General features: G+C 40.7%; 1 protein-coding gene across 1 annotated transcript in view; it reads right to left on the minus strand.

Annotated features, from left to right (window-relative positions):
* LOC148024470 (polyadenylate-binding protein-interacting protein 12-like) overlaps nt 1-17,495 on the minus strand; it is a 56,443-nt gene that overhangs the window by 15,496 nt on the left and 23,452 nt on the right. Inside the window, exons 2-9 of the mRNA XM_087694101.1 lie at nt 17,130-17,240; nt 16,966-17,010; nt 16,782-16,854; nt 16,578-16,690; nt 16,435-16,494; nt 16,275-16,322; nt 16,039-16,107; nt 5,016-5,077 (exon numbers count right to left, since the gene is read on the minus strand). Coding sequence (XP_087550227.1) covers nt 5,016-5,077; nt 16,039-16,107; nt 16,275-16,322; nt 16,435-16,494; nt 16,578-16,690; nt 16,782-16,854; nt 16,966-17,010; nt 17,130-17,240 — 581 coding nt within the window. The remainder of the gene's footprint in view (nt 1-5,015; nt 5,078-16,038; nt 16,108-16,274; nt 16,323-16,434; nt 16,495-16,577; nt 16,691-16,781; nt 16,855-16,965; nt 17,011-17,129; nt 17,241-17,495) is intronic.

Consider the following 17,495-nt stretch of genomic DNA (forward strand, 5'->3'; position numbering starts at 1 on the left):
CAAAAGTTGTGTTAAGTTATGCCAACTAGGTTTTGGTGGTCAATTGGTGCCAGGTTGGACCCTAGGACAATTGTTTGGCCATTAAGTGTCAGTGTGATGACCCTAGGGACTAGCATTAATTAATTAATTAATACTAGTCTAAGGGTCAACAGAGGTTGGAAACCACTCCAAGTTGCAAATGGCCTAGCCAATTTCATTACAGATGGGCATGTTTAGTTTTGGGCAAGGTCAAAAGGGCTGAAATTAATTTTCAGAATTAATTAATTCTAAAGATATAATTTAATGGCTAAAAATGCATTAGGAAGGCCGCCACTTGGCAAAACTTTCCCATGCAACTAGGGAGAAGGCTGTTGGAGGGTGGTGGAAGCTGAATTGCAGCCGTTCGGAGCTTGGTAGACAGAGAGGAAGTGATCAGATTTGGCTTTGAAAGGCGACGACGATTGATCGCGCGCCACGACAGCACCGGGGGCAGCAAGATTTCTCTTCCGCCTCAAGAGAGGCGGCGGTAGAAGAGGAGGGCTCGCCAATTGAGCTCATGTTTTACCCCCCTTTTGAAGCTGTTGGTGCCATCAGATTTGTCATCAGAGCTACAAATCAAAAGATACATTTCAGCTGATTTTCTCTTTTTCTACAGCATTCTCTCATCTCCTCTAGTCTATGCTCAAGCATTCTCAGCAATTCTCAACCATTGGTAGCAGAGTACAGCCAAATTTGGTGGACAATAGAGAGTTTACTACTGTAAACCCTAAATTACAGCAATAATTAGGGTTTAGCACCTTGGGACCCATGCCATCAGTCAAAGTCATTGTATACTGAAATCAGCACCCGAATTTCGTGGAATTGTGAGGATTTCAGATACCAGCCCATCTATTGTGAATTTGGGGCAGAATTTGACTAGTTGGGGTTCCATTAGAGCAAGTCCTAGGTGAAAATCAAGGGGCAATTTGCCCGAATGCTTTGCTGATTATTGGAACAGCAAGGGGCTTTTGAATCAGCCAAGGAGATCGTGAAATCTCGGCTTGTAATTTATCAATCAGCAATTGAAATTAAAGAAATATCAAAAGAGGCGCCAGTTTTGGGATCAATAGGGTGTCCACTGTCCAAGTTTATGAAGGTAAAGTGAGCATTTCAGTTATGTTCATTTGCTGATTGTTGTAATTAAGTGCTTAATCAGGTTAAACCACCCTATCCGAGAAGGAAGGCTGGTTTCAAAAGTTCTAATTTAAATATTAATTTCAGCACAAAAGGGCCAAAATTTGGGCCAATGCATTGAAATTTAATTTTTTGGATTAAAAAGTATTTTTAATGCAAAACTATCAAGGCAATGTGAGAATAAGCAACGAAAGCAGAAAAAAAAAAAAACCACTACTCCCGAAAACTTAAGAATATGACATGGACCATACACAAACAATAGAAGTAATGGCGTATGTGATGACCAGGAGTATCTCCAGTCCCCCTCTCTCTAAGTGGATGTAATCTGACATGGTGAGTGGAGGAGGTATATATAGGCCTCAAGATGACACCCTAGGCAATGGTTTATCCCAAAGTAAATTGCCCAAATGCCCATACAAGCACCCAAGTAAATGTGCCTCACACCCCTAAAACATAAACTACTCTCTCATATCATGGGCAATAAATATAGAATGGCAAGAATATATAAACCTCTAAGAACCACTACCATGTCCTATACCACAACATTGAGTGCTAACTTGTAATATCATTGTATACATGATAATGATACTAGAAGCATCATGTATTATCATATTTCGCTAGCGATGTGTGAACACACTTAGCTCCATCCCCTTTTCTCACTCTAGGCATCCCAAAATGAATGCATTGAATTCTACTCTATGGTGACAAGAAGCTATTAGGGCTAAGCAACACAACCAACTAATGGAGAGACATAATAAAATCATGTCTAAGACGGACCAATTGATCTCAACCATCTCAACCACCAACACTCAAGCCAAGGCAACCAATGACATTGAAAGGACGGATCAACATGATTGTACACTGACATTAACAATTTAATTCCTTTTAATGATGTTTAAATTGCCTATTCACTTGAGGGCATACTTAGTCTTGTAAATATTCTCGGATTAGAGACATTATCACAAGACACCGAAGACTCACCACCAAGCATATCAGTGAAGCAGCTAGGGACCGCATCATAGCTGAGATCATGTGCAGATCTTGAGATCAGCTACAGCCCATAGTCTCCACCACACTATTGTACATGGCTCTATCAGATTTGGTTCTCCTTTTCTTTCCTTTTCTTTTCTATCGATGAAACAACACTACACATGGTTCAATCCTAGTATAGTCCCATCATATAGTTATTTTCAGTATTATTTCATAGGCCACCCACTTATTTGTAATGTTATCTTTAGCTTACTGATGAGATGATATTAGACATGGATGTACTCTGGATTTTGTCTCATACGCCACATTGGCCTTATGTAGACATTAATATATCTTTCTTTCTTTCATCTAATGATACTACTCAATACACTTTGTGTTGTACTCACTCAAGCTTCTTCTTCTCGAAGCTGTGTTTGTGCATTCTTGCAATGCCAATCTACAATTTGTATTAGAGCAAGCTTCGACCTCTTGGGCAGAGTCAACACCCTCCACTTGATTTCCTCCAATTGGAGATGAGATTTGATAAGCATTTGCAGATCAATAAATATTGCAAAAAAGCCCATAGGAACCAATATCGTTAAATATTTAATTTGGGCTTATTTCGGTATCCATTTGCACTACTGCCACCAGTACTACATAAGCTATTTCGTCTTTTTGTGTAGAACTTTCGACAGTAAGCAATTCTGCAAGAAAGAGCCCTTACCGTCCAGATTATGTTGTGTTGCATATCACAGTTGATTTTGTGCCTAGTTTTCTCTATACAAGCAACTCTTATATCAAGTATAGTCAATGGCCATGCCTAGCAACAATGATGTATTTTATATGTTGGCCATTGAGGATAGGTTGGATGAAACCAACTATCCACTCTAGACTTATATGATGCATCATGTATTGGTTGAAAAGGAGCTTTGGCACATTGTGTATGAAATGGAAAAATATCTTGATAGTGCTTTGGAAGCTACAAGTACAACAGAAACAAGTTTCGTTGAGGATGTTGCAAGGTTTGGTTCTACTCCAATTAATATTAGAGCACCAACACCATCTACTCCTGAGTCAATTCGTCGGAATGATAGAGATATAGAGGCTCACACCTTGATTGCATTGTTTGTTAAGCATATCATGATCTCACACATTTACACATATAGGAGAACTAAAGATGCTTGGGAGATACTTGCACTCGTAGCAAGAAAGAAATGAAGCACATGTTGCTTACTTGTAGAAGAAAATAAGAGAGTGAATATATGGATGAAGGTGATTCCATGGACAGTTTTTTGAAAAATATAAAATATCTTAAAAAGTAGTGGATTGCTACAAATGAGATTTTTCCAAACAGTTCACTTCTGCATACAATTCTCAATGGTCTTCTTGATTCTTATCAATCTTGCATCTACTCTCAATTTGATGATGAAAGGCAATCCGAATGATTTGTCATTCAATGAGTTGGTTTTTATTTTGTTGCAAGAAGAACAATCTTGAAAAAATAGGTCCATTGTGCATATTGTAGATCAAGCTTTTGTAGCTAGTCAAAAGTTGCACCACTTGTCCACCTCGCCATGAGTTTCATTGGTAGAGACTTGTTGATGAATGTGCATGATGGTGGACACACAGTCAGTGTAGAGGCGAGCTTACGCTTAATTTCCAAGACCCACGGACCACTTATTGTTCAAGCGTTTCAAGCGAACACCTATGGCTATCTCTCACCTAGCTGACACACCTTCAATCCTACTGAGGTGTAGTGAGCTTACCTTAATGCCCAAACAAGTTACCTTCTCCCTTAAGCACACCGATAGCTCCACGATTCATGATGCAAGCTTAAGCAGCCTTAAGCCTCCACCTTCAAGCTCCAACCTCCATATCCGCGCGCTAGACAAAAGAAGAGAAGAGAAGAGAAGAAGAGAGGAGATGATGGAGAGCTTATTCTCATTGATCTCTCACCCTCACACTCTCACACTCTCTCTCTCAAGCATACACAAGCAAGGAGAGAAGAAGAAAAGAAGATAAGAAGATAAGTCTACTTTACCACACACCAAAGAATAAGCTCCTCATTCACTTTTTAACTTTATATACAAAACCCTAAATCCCTTTTGGGCGATCATCCCCTTATCCCCTTTTTTACATGGCCGGCCGTGGTCTGGGTCCTTTTTCCCATTGTCCTCCTATCTTCCTAGCTTCCTTCCTACTGCCCATCTACCTTTACAATTTGCACAAGAGGGAGCCTGATGCTCTTTTACAAAAAGTTTTAGGGGCGCCTCATCCGCTCACTCCACAGTTGTTGGGACCACATGCAAGGCTAGTCCAGGGCCCATCAAGAGCTCTAACAGTAGTTCTTAGTCACACTTGGGGTGGCCATGGCCTATTCTTCACAATGCAAGTAGGCAGCCCTAGGTGGCAATATATTCCTCCTCCATGGCTTCTATCCCCCATATCCCTCATACCCCCAAACCACCTTGAGAGGCCTGTACATATGACTATTCCTTGATTTTGTGACAGCTCTAGGTAGATTGCTAAGCACATGTACTTCATGGCAAATTTTTTCTGAGTAATATAACTAGCCACATCTTTCACCGCCAAAAAATAAAATAAAATAATAATTCATCAATAGTATGACAAACCCATATATAAAGCAAAATTTAGAGTGAGAATAATTATTTTGGTTCCTAACCATATTTTCATGAATGAAGTCTCTCTACATTGAAAGAAAATGAGAGTGTGGTTTCTCAAGAAGCACAAGCTTTGTGAGCCCAAAATTTGATTAACAGCAAGCCCTATTAATGAAATCAAACTCAACTGGCACATGGACTTGACATTTTGGAACTAATTACATCTAATCATGAGTCAATGCAATGATTAAATCTGGCTTCAAAGAAACATACCTGATAGGAAGTGAGCCCAAAACAGCACCACTGCAGTTTAAAGCTACCACAGCACTTTGAGCCTGCAAAATGTACAAGGAAAAGCTTATCCAACCGATCACAATTCTTTCAAGCTTAACAAGGTGACTTCTAGCGATGTATTCCATCATAATTACATTTACAAAGCCTTTTCATACTCAAAATTACAACTTCAATACCTGCAAATAGTCATATTTACAAGAAAAGAGAGGAAGTCTATACTATTTGATACTAGGTGAAAGAACAAAGATAGAAGAAAGAAGAAACTTCTAGAAGGGACTAACATAGTGTCAAGGAAGAATTTAACCCACTATAGACTTGAAGCACAAGCAGCTTAAAGTTCAAAACAAAATGAACAACCTTGTTCTTTGTAATTGTCTTTCCTGCAAAATTAATGAATAAAGTGACCTAATGGTAAAAAAGTAAAAACTTGTAAGTGCAAGTTAGATAAATTCACAATCATACCCCCAAATATTGATGTTTTTTTACATGAAAAAATGAAAATATAAAAAGACAAGCCCAATGTAGATATACACTTCCAAAAGCCATAATAAAAGTGTATAGAACACCATCTTGAGATTCTTGAAGAAATTGTCATTTGAAAATTGATGACTTCTCTTAGGAGGTTATGAAAGAGGCAATTCTCAAACAATACAGTTGAAAACAAGACACACATTTGGATTCTACTATCAAATGGAAAACTACCATTGCCACTGCATATTGAAGATCAATGCTCTATCTCTCATGCAACTACGTAAGTAATTGCTGACTCTTATCTTTATGAGCCCCCCATATAAGGAGAAGGCATTTATGAGTAACACAATCACCTGGTAGGTCCTGGTTTCAACACCAGATGGTTGCCTAGTATTGCCAAATAGCTAGAAACAAACCATTGTTGGGGTTGTCACATTGCCAACCTGGCTATAGACACATGTAGAGTCATTACTACACTAGGTCCTTGTTTAGAGGCCCTGTCGCGGTGCAGCTTTTACTACCAGCCTTCTTGGGGGGAGATGCGGAGAGGGGTAGAGCCTTTCTTTGCAAGGGTGTCACCAGGTGGTGATACTTTTTACAGTTGTTTTTCTTATTTACTTATATAAATATTTTATTTTTCTTTTCTTTTGTTGTTGTTGCTTCTTACCCCTAGAGTTCCCTTGGAATAAGCCGGGATCTTGGCATGGCCAGAAGAGGCAGCCATTGGGACAAATTGGACTAATGGTTTGTCTGAGCCTTAGGACCAATTCCTTATTGAATGGGCACTGAAGAATAGAATGCCAATGGTTTGAAACTGTGTGCTTAGCCACTGGAGATGGTGCAGGACAATGAGTCTGGTCAAGACAAAAGATGCACATATGAGAATGCTCACGGAATAAAAGTCACCATAACTGAGCCACATTACACTTTTTGATGTGGTCACAATGATAAAAGTTGCTCAGAACAACTTGAGGAATACAGGGGTCACCATTCCTAAAATTTAGGGAGTTACTATTTTTGGACCCCAGAATCTGTTCGCGTCATTATCTTCGTTTTTGCAGGAGGATTAAATCTCTGGTCTGTGACGAGGTCAAATTTTGCACCAATCATGGAGAATTTTAGACCAGAAGGTTTAAACGGGAAAATTGTTACATTTATGCCATGTGGCACAAATTCCCAAAAGAGAGAGAGAGAGAGAGAGAGCATTTTTTTAAAAAAACGTAATAGGCATAAGGGGCAGATAGGAGAATGAAGTTTTGAGGAGCTGAGGGAAGATTGCTGCAAGAAAATCAGCCATGGAAAGTACTTCTACATCTCTGACTCAAGTATGGAGGTAGAGCTTGCTCCCTCTAATCAACTCTCTCTCTATTCTCAGAGGAAATGCTTCGCATAATGGGCTGATTCCATCAAAGGTACAATTCTGTGTTTTCTCTGAAATTCTGCACATCAATCATTGAGTATTGGTCACAGAAAATGCAGGACATGCTGGACAGTAAGAACAGTGTGCTGGATAGTAAGAATAGTGAACTTTGGACATGTTGGACAGTAAGAACAGTGAATTCAGAGATCTGCAGACTGCAATTTTGCATAGGAATCATTGAGTTTTGGTCACAGAAAATGCTTTCCTAAAAGGGATGTTGATCTGGATATGCGGTACTGTTCTTATGCAGCTGGGATTTACTCAAAAGAGATAAAAACCAACTATTCACAGGTTATGTATTTTTGGAACATTATCATTTTTTGTAAATTTCCATCTTTTAATTGATAAAGAAATATCGAGAGGGGCGCTGGTCTTCGGGGCCAATCTGATGTTGAGCGAGGGAGTGAGGTCTCTGCTTATGTGTGCGTGTGCAAAGACCAGGTGTTAATTGAAGGAACTACCGCTTTATGTGAGTCATAGACCGGTTTCAAAAGGTCTCAGGGGGACTCCCCCCCCCCCCCGCTTTTCCCAACCTGAAGGGCCATTACACTAAATACCACGTGTAATTTATGGGCCTACCAAATATACATTCCATGGTCAATTTCGGTCATATGCTCCAAATAAGCATGCATGCAATGCTCCATTTAGCATATCAATTTGTGGCTCGTTTTTATAGCTATAGCTATGCTTTTTTGTATACACAGCCTTTGCTCTATCCAAGCTTCCTAACAAAAGCACATGGCAAGAAAGGATCAACTATCTATTGTACTCATCTACAATAATCAAAGTTTTTGATTCTCTGTATTCTCAGTTCGTCACTTGCTTACAAATTTGCTATATTCTACTGCATTGAGTTTTCTTACATTGCACCAATGTTCTCATAGATTTCTCCAATTCAAGAATCGAAATTCGGTCAATCAGCCTGCTGTTTCTCAAGGTCAACTACCAGGGCCTGCAACATGTTGCTGCTCCACATCGAATCCAAGTTTTGAGATGACATCCTAGCCTGCTACCCGTCTTCCCCTTACCTCTTTCCTCTTCAGCTATGATCAACTCGTCCTCTGTGTATGGGCCATTTGGACTCACCACATAAGATATCTAAGGCCCAAGAATCCTTGAAACTCATGCACACCATAGGTGCAGGCCAATCAACTTTCGAAACCTTTTAAAAGTCAATTTTAATATCAGCTAGAATGATGCAGTAGCTGAAATAACTGATCTCCTGCTGAGAGGATTCTGAAATCATCGAATATCTTCAGCATGTCATCCACAACATAATAATAAACTTCCATGCAGCAAAGAGCCTAAGCATGAAGAATATGTAATAATAACATAATAATAAGCTTCCCTGCAGCAAAGAGCCTATTCATGAAGAGTCATCCACAATGTAATAATAACTGTATCCCATAGGAGAAGACTTATGTGCCACCAACCTATGATCAACTCATCTGTACACCATGCTCTCAAGGCTCAATTACCAGCCCACTATCATGCCAAGATGCCTGCTTGTCCTGTCCAGCCATACTTGCCATGCAATTGCTCCAATGGACTGTGTGACCAGCCATGCTGGACCCATGCGCTGCCCAGCTGTTACACATAGAAGCTGAATAGGTCATCTGCATCTTCCACACTGAGCTTCTAATGTTAGCTTCATGAACTGCACCTTGAAACTGAGATGGCATGCTGCAAGTAAGAAGTGGCTTCATCTTTTTGTGTGAGGAGATATCAATGTATGCTGGAATCCACATTGCAATGTATCAAATTGAAGCAGACAGCAGCAACCCTCCATTAGAATTTAAGCTTCAGGTCTGGACTGCAGCGAACAAATTGAGATGCTGTGGTGATGCCAAACGACCAGCAGTCTGTTTAAAATAGTCCCTGAAGTACACTACCGGTCAAACATAGTAACAACTCACCAAACTTGGAGTTGAACTTCAACAAAGCAGGTGACTATGCAAACTGGGCACATTAGACAGCCTGACCAGGTGAAACACTTCCAGCTGGAGGATGCGTAGAAATAGCTAGCCCAATATGATGGACCCTAGGAAGGTCCATCCTGCACTTCACTCTTTAGGAGTTGCAGGATGACATATCTTCAGGCATCTTCCTTAATACAGATGGATTGTGTGCCCTCCACAAAAAGTTGGAGGAAAGATCCCAGAAATATGTGCAAACATATGTACATAAGCTGATGAAGAAAGCCAAGCACAGCCAGAGGCAAGGAAAAGCTCTGGTGGAAGAGCACTCAGAATCAGATGTGCAGCCAATAGAGCCTGAAGATGATAAGGGTGATAATAATTATCGGCCTCCTAGGTGACATAGAGGCTGATCCCAACCGGTCATTGGTAAAAATCCCCCCTTTTTGGGCGTTGCATTCAAAAAACACTGCAGGCAGAGGGATTTGATCCCAACACCCCTGCTGCACAAGCTTCAGATACCACCACTACGCTGCACATGCGTTTTGAAGTTATTGGTTCAATGTATTCCTATATAGTTAAACATAAAGAATGTACCCTTGATGAGTGCATCACCAATGCATGGACAAGTCACCAGCTATAGCTGAAAGGCAAGCCGATATGTAATCAAAGCCATGAGGATCTAGAGGAGGGGGAATGAGCATTACAAATGGAGACTCAGGGGAGGGCAACTGGGATGACGAAAGCAGAATGTTATATTGAGTTGATGGTGATGATGACCGTGAGAATGATAAGTTTGAAGGAGGAACTGGAGGAGTAGGAACACAAGGGACTGCATGATAGACCTCAATATGCTGAAAGAAGTGAACCTCCAAGCACCCAAGGGCCAACAAAAAGAGTACATGGTGATTAGCTCCGTTACAGTCTGATGGAGACATTGGAGTTCTAACCGTGTTTTCCATTCAGTTCTGTGTGCATTTTTTCCCTCACTCAATGTTGGGTGTGTTCACACTAAGTAGACAGCCGTTTCTTCTTCCTCTGGAAAAGGCTGCCAGCTGCAGACATCAGTGATCAGCCCTAGAGTGCCATGTCAGCACTTTTGCACCGCTAGATGACTGGTTGGCCAGTTTTTTATCTGACCAATAGAATATTTTTAGCCCATTTTGGGCAGTTGGCTAGATTTGGGGGATTTATAGCCCCCCCACTAGTTGGGACAGATCATCTTCTCTTTGCTGCAGGTTGCACACTCCGTCTCCATCTCCATCTCCATCTCTATCTCTATCTCTCTAGTGCTGCCATCATCTTTGGCCTGATTTGGTGCCCTCACTGATGCTTTGGGCTACATGCAGGGAATGATTATTCCATTGTATTCAGCTTTCTTTCTGCATATAGTGCAGATTTCTCTTCCATTCCTACAGGATTTCTCTTCTTTTCTCTCCCTGTTCGTGTTCCTCTTCCATTGCACACTCCCACATGGTATCATCACCTAAGTGAGCACACAAAGGTTTCCTACGGAGAAGACCACCCTAGAGCTGAAAACACAAATTTTCAGCCTGCTGTTTGCTTCAGAAAACATAGACTTTCTACATTCTACAAGTGCTTTCGACAAGGCAAGACATCTACAACTGATCTTTTCTGACAATCAATAGATTTTGAATACTAGGCTGCTTGTGAAACAAATTTAGTTTGATTCCCGACATATGACTCAAAATCAACAGTCGTTTCCAACAAGACAGGAATCCAATCATTGGCATATTCCTCAATCTGTTTTATGATATTGGCTATTCTAAGATTCCCATTGGAGTGCTTCATCCGTAAGGCATCCCAAACTCTTTTTCTGATAGAACCGCTGTCATTAAGCCATTAAAGGTGTAGATGATTATTTTCTCCATTTGGATTCTTCTACAACAAAATACAACAGATTTATTGTGTTTGCAGGTCTAGAGATATGGATTATCACCAGTTCCAAGGCCTTGATGACTCAGATGAGGAGTCTATTCATACTCTCTCTAATAGGCATCGTGATCATCACAAAGGTCGGAGATCAAAATCCCATTCTACACAAGAATCGCCACTTGATAGTTTGTAAAGCTCAAAGGAGCCATCTCCTCCACCCTCTCTTTAGGTCTCCCATAGGGCCCTTCCTTCTAGTCCTAGAATGCCCATGATGGCACCTTTTTATCAAGTTTCCATTCTGCCTTCTCTGCCCAAAGAAGATAGTTGGGGTGGATCTAATTACTCCCTTTGGTCTTGCAAAGTGAATTGTACTCTTGATACATTTGATCTTTGGGCTTTTGTGACCACCCCTATTCCTCAGCCCATGGAGGATCTTATTATTAGTTCATCTATGGATCGTATAGCCCTTTGAAATAAGCTAGACTCTCAAGTCCATTCCTTTCTCTTTATGAGCCTACAGGATTCTATCCTTGTTCATGTGTACATGTTAAAGATGGCCGTTGTTATGGGAGCACTGGACTGTGCTCGAGAGACTAGATTAGATGCGAGATTTGTTACAAGATTTCTGATTACAAGATAATTCCGCATAGGGACACAAGGTACAATGATAACTTAACAAGATATGAAAAATCCCACAAGTCAGGACCGTAGGCATAGACAATAGGACTCAATAGGATATGAAGAATCCCACAACCTGGGACCGTAGCTATGAATACAAGATATCAAAATTACAAGATCTCCCTCGACAGGGATAAACAAGATACAAGACAGTACTAGACAAGATCTCATACTATGAAATTACAAGGTGACAAGACAACAGGAGTCCAATGGAAGACAAGACAAGACTAGATATCATGACTAGACAAGAACTAGAACTGGAACTCGAAGTTACTTACTTGGAGGTCCTTGAGCTCCCAAGACTGGCATTGGTAAGACTGAGGAGCTCTACAGTGAGTCTCTCCTTTATAAGTGTTGGAGGACAACTAAAGATCTTCTAGAATGTTTCATAATGACATTATCGATGATGTAGGCAATGACATGCTCTATCTTCTAGAAGGTTCTATAATGATATAGCAAGGGTGGATTCGCATGGTTGGCTCGAGGATGTCCTGTAAAGGGTGCGTTCGCATGGGGTGTGGGTTCATATGGCACGAGCAAGAATTAATCCATACACTTGATCATGGCATGTTCGCGACATCACCCCGTCCTCTACCGATGAGTTCCACAAGGAGCAGCTTGGTGGTTTGATCCAAGTTTTGTTGGATTCCTTTTGTGAAATTCTTTAACTTTGAGAGGTGCTCTTTGGACATATTATGTAGGTTCCCAAGCTCATTGATGTCATATCCTTTTCAGTAAACATGGTATTCCAATCGACCTCGGAAGATCCTTGAGTCTAAGACATTTTTGACCTCAAATTCTTCATGATCTTTAATTTGGGCAAGTGGTGGGGGATTAGATCTCTCTCCCCTTAGTGGTGAGCTATGATATGGCTCAAACAAGGAAACATGGAAGACTAGGTGGATCTTCATGGTGCTGGGGAGTTGGAGTTGGTAAGCAACAGGGTTGATCTGGGCTACAATAGTGAAGGGCCCAAATCTTTGGTGGTCTAGCTTGGTGGAGGGCCTTGTTGTCTGGAGATTATGCTTGAGTAACCATACTTTATCACGGACTTTGTATGTTGGACGTTGGAGATGATGTTGGTTCACATAGTGCTTTTACTGATTCTGAGCCTTCTGGATTTGTTGCTTGAGTTCTTAGTGTATATCTGCTAGGTGTTGAGCTTTGTCTCAGGCAATAGGATTTTTTACTTGATTGGAGAGATATACATCCACCCTTGGATACTAGCGATAGTTTGCAAAGTAAGGAGTTTGTTTGGTAGATGCATGGATACTATTATTATAAGCAAACTTTGCAAAGGGCAAGAGCTCAAACCAATCATTCTAATGGTAGTTGATGGTGCAGCAAAGATATTGTTCCAAGAATTGATTTACTCATTTTGTTTTACCATCAATCTATGGATGATTGGCTGTGGATAACTTAAGTTGGACTCCCAAGAGGTTGCAAAGGCTCTTCTAAAAACTAGATATGAATTGGGGACCCCGATCGTTGATGATGTCATCTAGGAGTCCATGTAATCTTAAAATGTATTTGAGGAAGAGTCTAGCAATAGCTCCACCTGTGATGGTCTTGGTGGTAGACATGAAATGTGCCATTTTTGTGAACCTATCTACCACAACAAGAATAGAGTCATATTTGTCTGATTTGGGAAGATATGTTATGAAATCCATGGATAGAAAAGACCAGGGTCACACTGTAATGGGCAAGGGTTGCAGGAGGCCATGTGGTTTGTGACGAGGTACCTTGGCCTTGTTGCAAGTATCACATGATTTTATATATTCCTTAACTTCTTTCCATATCTAGGGCCACCAAAAATCTCTTGAAATAAGCTCTAAATAAGCTCTAAGGTCTTATTAACTCCAAAGTGTCCTGCTGCTAGGGTGTCATGGCGTTGTTGGAGTACCTAGAGTCTCACTTTTTTGGAGGAATGTAAAGTAAATCCTTATAGTATAACAATCCATTAGTTTCCTAAAACTCACAAACTTCATTTCCTTTCCTCTCTTGATTTTTTCTCTTGACATTGTTGGCTAAATCATCATGCGACAAGGCTTCATCGATTAACTGAATCAAGGTAGGGTCGTCTTGGTGACAACTAGAGATGGCTACTAGCTAGAGGTGCTCTGGCTTGAGTAGTATTGCTCGTTGTTGATCAAAAGCTTCTTCTCCCTTCTTAGGTGCCAGGTAGGATCTTCTTGATAAAGCATCTAATTGGCATTGTTGGCATCCCGGGTGATAGGTGATGACAAAGTCAAACCTAGATAAGAAGTTACTCCAGCGGAATTGTCTTCAATTGAGGATGCAGGTTGTCATAAAGTATTCTAGATTTTTGTGATCTCTATAGACAATAACTTTATGGGCTGCACCCTTTAGATGATGACAACAAGTATCAAAGGCATCTATAATGGCAAGGAGTTCTTTGCCATGGATCTCATAGTTTATCTTTAGAGGGGAGAACTTCCTTGAGTGGAATGCCACTAAATGCATATAACCATCATCTCCATGCTAGGAAAAGATGGCTCCTAAGGCATAGTTTGATGCATCGGTCTCCAAGAAAAATGGCTTGGTAGAATCTAGGTGGACTAGAATTGGGGTAGTGGTAAAAACAGTCTTCAGGGTCTGAAAGGTCTTCTCGGCTTACAATCTTATACAGATTAGAGAAGTCTTCAGGGTAAGCCCCTCATATATTAATCTTTGTGAAGATTTTGTCTTTTCCAAGGCATTCCAAGAGCTCTCGTATCAACATCAAAGGGTATCGATTATTGATTGTTATCTTGTTGAGTCCTTGATAATCCACACACATTCGAAACAACACGTCTTTCTCCTTCACGAACAGAATTGGAGCAGCCTACTGATTGGTAGTAAGGGCTAATAGGTAGACTGGCTATGGTAGCCTAGTAGACAAGGTAGAATGACAGTCACAAATTGGCGGACTTAAAAACACTTCCTCCTCAAGCGGCTGAAACTGTAAGAGCTTCTGCACACATGAAGCTAGTGGTGGCAAGAGAACTTGGCTCTAATACGAAACGAAGAAAATAGGACCAACTATGGAGGAGAGAGAAACGAGAGAGTGAACAGTAGATAGTAGACAATGTGAGAGCAAAACAGAAGTGCGTACTTGCTTGCTGAACTAATTTGAGGTTAAGGTTTCTCAATGGCCAATGACCATGGGGCTAGCAAAAGTTGCAAAGGACTTGCAAAAGACATTGGTTTGTAGGGGTAGATAGCCATATGGCTAGAAAAAACATAGATGCTAGGACATGTAGATTCCAAGAATGGAATGACCATAGGACTCTCTTTAAATCCCTTGAGGTGCCAATTTTGGGTTAAGCATAGATGCATCTTAGGACACATAGTTTCTAGGGATGGGATGACCATAGATATTTTAAAAACCATGGTCATTGTGGACTTTCCACTACCAAGAAACACTAATGGAGTTTGGTGCTACCTAGGTCACACTAGAATTGTATCCATCTCCAACTTCAGCACTCTTCAGCCTTCAATTGCCTTAGCCTTTTTTGTCTTCTCACATATCATGATAAAATAATCCTCCTCGTAGAATTGTGTCATTCCCTTTAGCATTAGGGTTTAAGGGTGGCCACCAAAATGAGACCCTATGTACATGGAATGAATAGAAGAGCTCATTCTTATGTGCACCAAATGCAAAGTTTCCTCTTCTTTCCTTTTCTCTTCTTTCATAACTATTGAGAGAGTAAGAGTGTGTGAGGGAGTGAGCTTGAGTGCTTGAGCATGAGGAAGGAGGAGCTTCTCTCCTCAATCTCTTCTTTTATCTTCTTGCCCATGGGAGATGGAGGCTTGAAGCATTGGAGGCATTGGAGCATTAGAGCTTGAGGAGCTTGGAGTGGAAGCCGTTGGAGGCTATGCTTGCATGGGAGTACTGGATCCACCTTCAACCATTAGAACTACAATGGTTGAAACCATGGAATTGGCAATCTTAATTTTCTCATTCTAGGTAGGCTTGCTTATTGGTTGCTTGAGATAGAGAAGAGTTTGCTTGCCTGCTTCAATAGAGAACAAGAGAGGGGGAATCCTAAGTGTGACAGAGGAGATTGCATGTGTGTGGAAGAACTCATGAATCAATAAGAGCTCCATCCATATTCCCTCAATGCCTTTGTGTTGCCTTAACAGCTGAACACTGGCAAGTAACACTGATGGGCACCAGTAGGGCATCAAAACACTCAAGAGCATGTAACAGAATTGAAGATGGGGGAAGTGTCCAGAGTAAGTTAGCGAGAGGGAAAATATTTGTGACATTTCAGCTACATGGCACAACATCCATTGGCAGAATGGCTGGTGGCTTTCCCAAAACCCAGATGTTTTGATCGAAAGATGCTGAACATGAGCCCCATTAATCTCATTTGCTGGTTGGTAATACACCTTTCTGTTTCTCAATTGAAAAATCTTCAACTCTACACTTAGGACACCTTACTACATCCATCCTACATAAACCATCATAGTTTGACTTTGGTTGCTTAAACTAATAAGACAGAGGACTCAACCTGCTAAAACAATAGTGCACCAGCACAGCAGTGGCACAGCCAATAATGGAAGTTAGGTCCTATTTGTGAATGATTAAAAAAAGGATAAGAATACTTCAAATCACCATTGCAAACTCCACAAATGCAATCCGGGTTGAATGTTGGTAGTCCCCCAGCAATCTTAAACGCAAAACCTGTAATCAAGAGTAACATCATTACCCTGGAATACATTGATCCATTTCCCTGTAGCAATAAGGATTATATCGATCCACTTCCTGATAGCAATAAGGATTATGTTGTTCCACTTCCTGATAGCAATTACTAAACCAAAAGCAAGCAATAAAAGAACTATGAACTCTACCTCACCACATAAGGATTCAAAGAAGAGCTTCACATCAGCCTGCGTCACCTGAGTGCATACATCAGTACTTAGCACGTGATTACCATTTACAAGCATGAGCTTTTTGCAGACTATTGGTACTATCAGTGCTAAACTAGTAGAACTGAAATAAATATTTCACCTTCTTATCAATGTTTGTGCAGTAAATTGTACGTACACACATTTCTCGCTCATTTTCAGACTGTGACACAGTTGCCAAATCATCAACAATAGTCATTAATAAGTACAAAGAATTATGCATTGATACAGATATCAGGTCCCTACCCTTGGGAGTAAAGTTGGATTTACAGGAATGATTGCAGTTTTTGAAGGTAATATTCGAACAGGATAATAGCCCAACATGGTTCCAGAAAGGTTCAATGCTGTTCTTGCACTCACTGTTCATCAATTCATGAAAAATGAGTGGCATCTTGACAGCCATAGTTTAGCAATCTCTGGTGCTATAGTCCAGAAAGTATGAGCTCTCACCTTCATCTGTAAACTCCACAAATGCAAATCTCAAGACCGAATTTGGATCTCCACAGATACGACAATCAACCACCTGCAAGAGCAGTACAAGTTTACTTCAGCCATACAAGGACAGCACACACACACACACACACAGAGAGAGAGAGAGAGAGAGAGAGAGAGAGAGAGAGAGAGAGAGAGAGACCTGACCGCAAGTGATGAAAAGAGCTGCCAGCTGCTCCTCTGTTACCTGAACCATCCATATAGCAATACAAGTTTGATTTTGATGGCTTTTAAAAATATAACCTGGTGTTGGCTATCATTACTGTCATTGCTTGAAACATAAACTTTAAGATATCATGCTCTGACCTGCTGATCAATGTCAGAAACATAGACAGTCCTCCTGATACAATCATCACGTTGTGCTCTGATTGTTCTGCTTATGTTATGGTGTCTCCCTGAGATATATTCAGGCTTTTTCTGCATACATGGTGAAATTTCCAGGTGTTAAAGAAAAAGGTAACGAAAATCATGGACCGAGCAGTAACAATTTCAAATCAGGTAAAATATGCAAATTTTATTATTAATAACGCAGACTTTATTCCTTTCCCGCAGACCATGATTGCATGTGATGGGCCCTAGCCTGACTGAGATGAACTGACAAGGATGTCTGTCAACATTCTCTCAAAAGGTCTAGTAGCCTAACAAGATATGCATGACATCTCATGCTTCTGC

The sequence above is a fragment of the Lygodium microphyllum genome, chromosome 15 (assembly GCF_053477565.2).
Source record: "Lygodium microphyllum isolate KBCC chromosome 15, Lygodium_microphyllum_v1.1.10, whole genome shotgun sequence".
In the NCBI taxonomy this organism is placed as follows: Eukaryota; Viridiplantae; Streptophyta; class Polypodiopsida; order Schizaeales; family Lygodiaceae; genus Lygodium; species Lygodium microphyllum.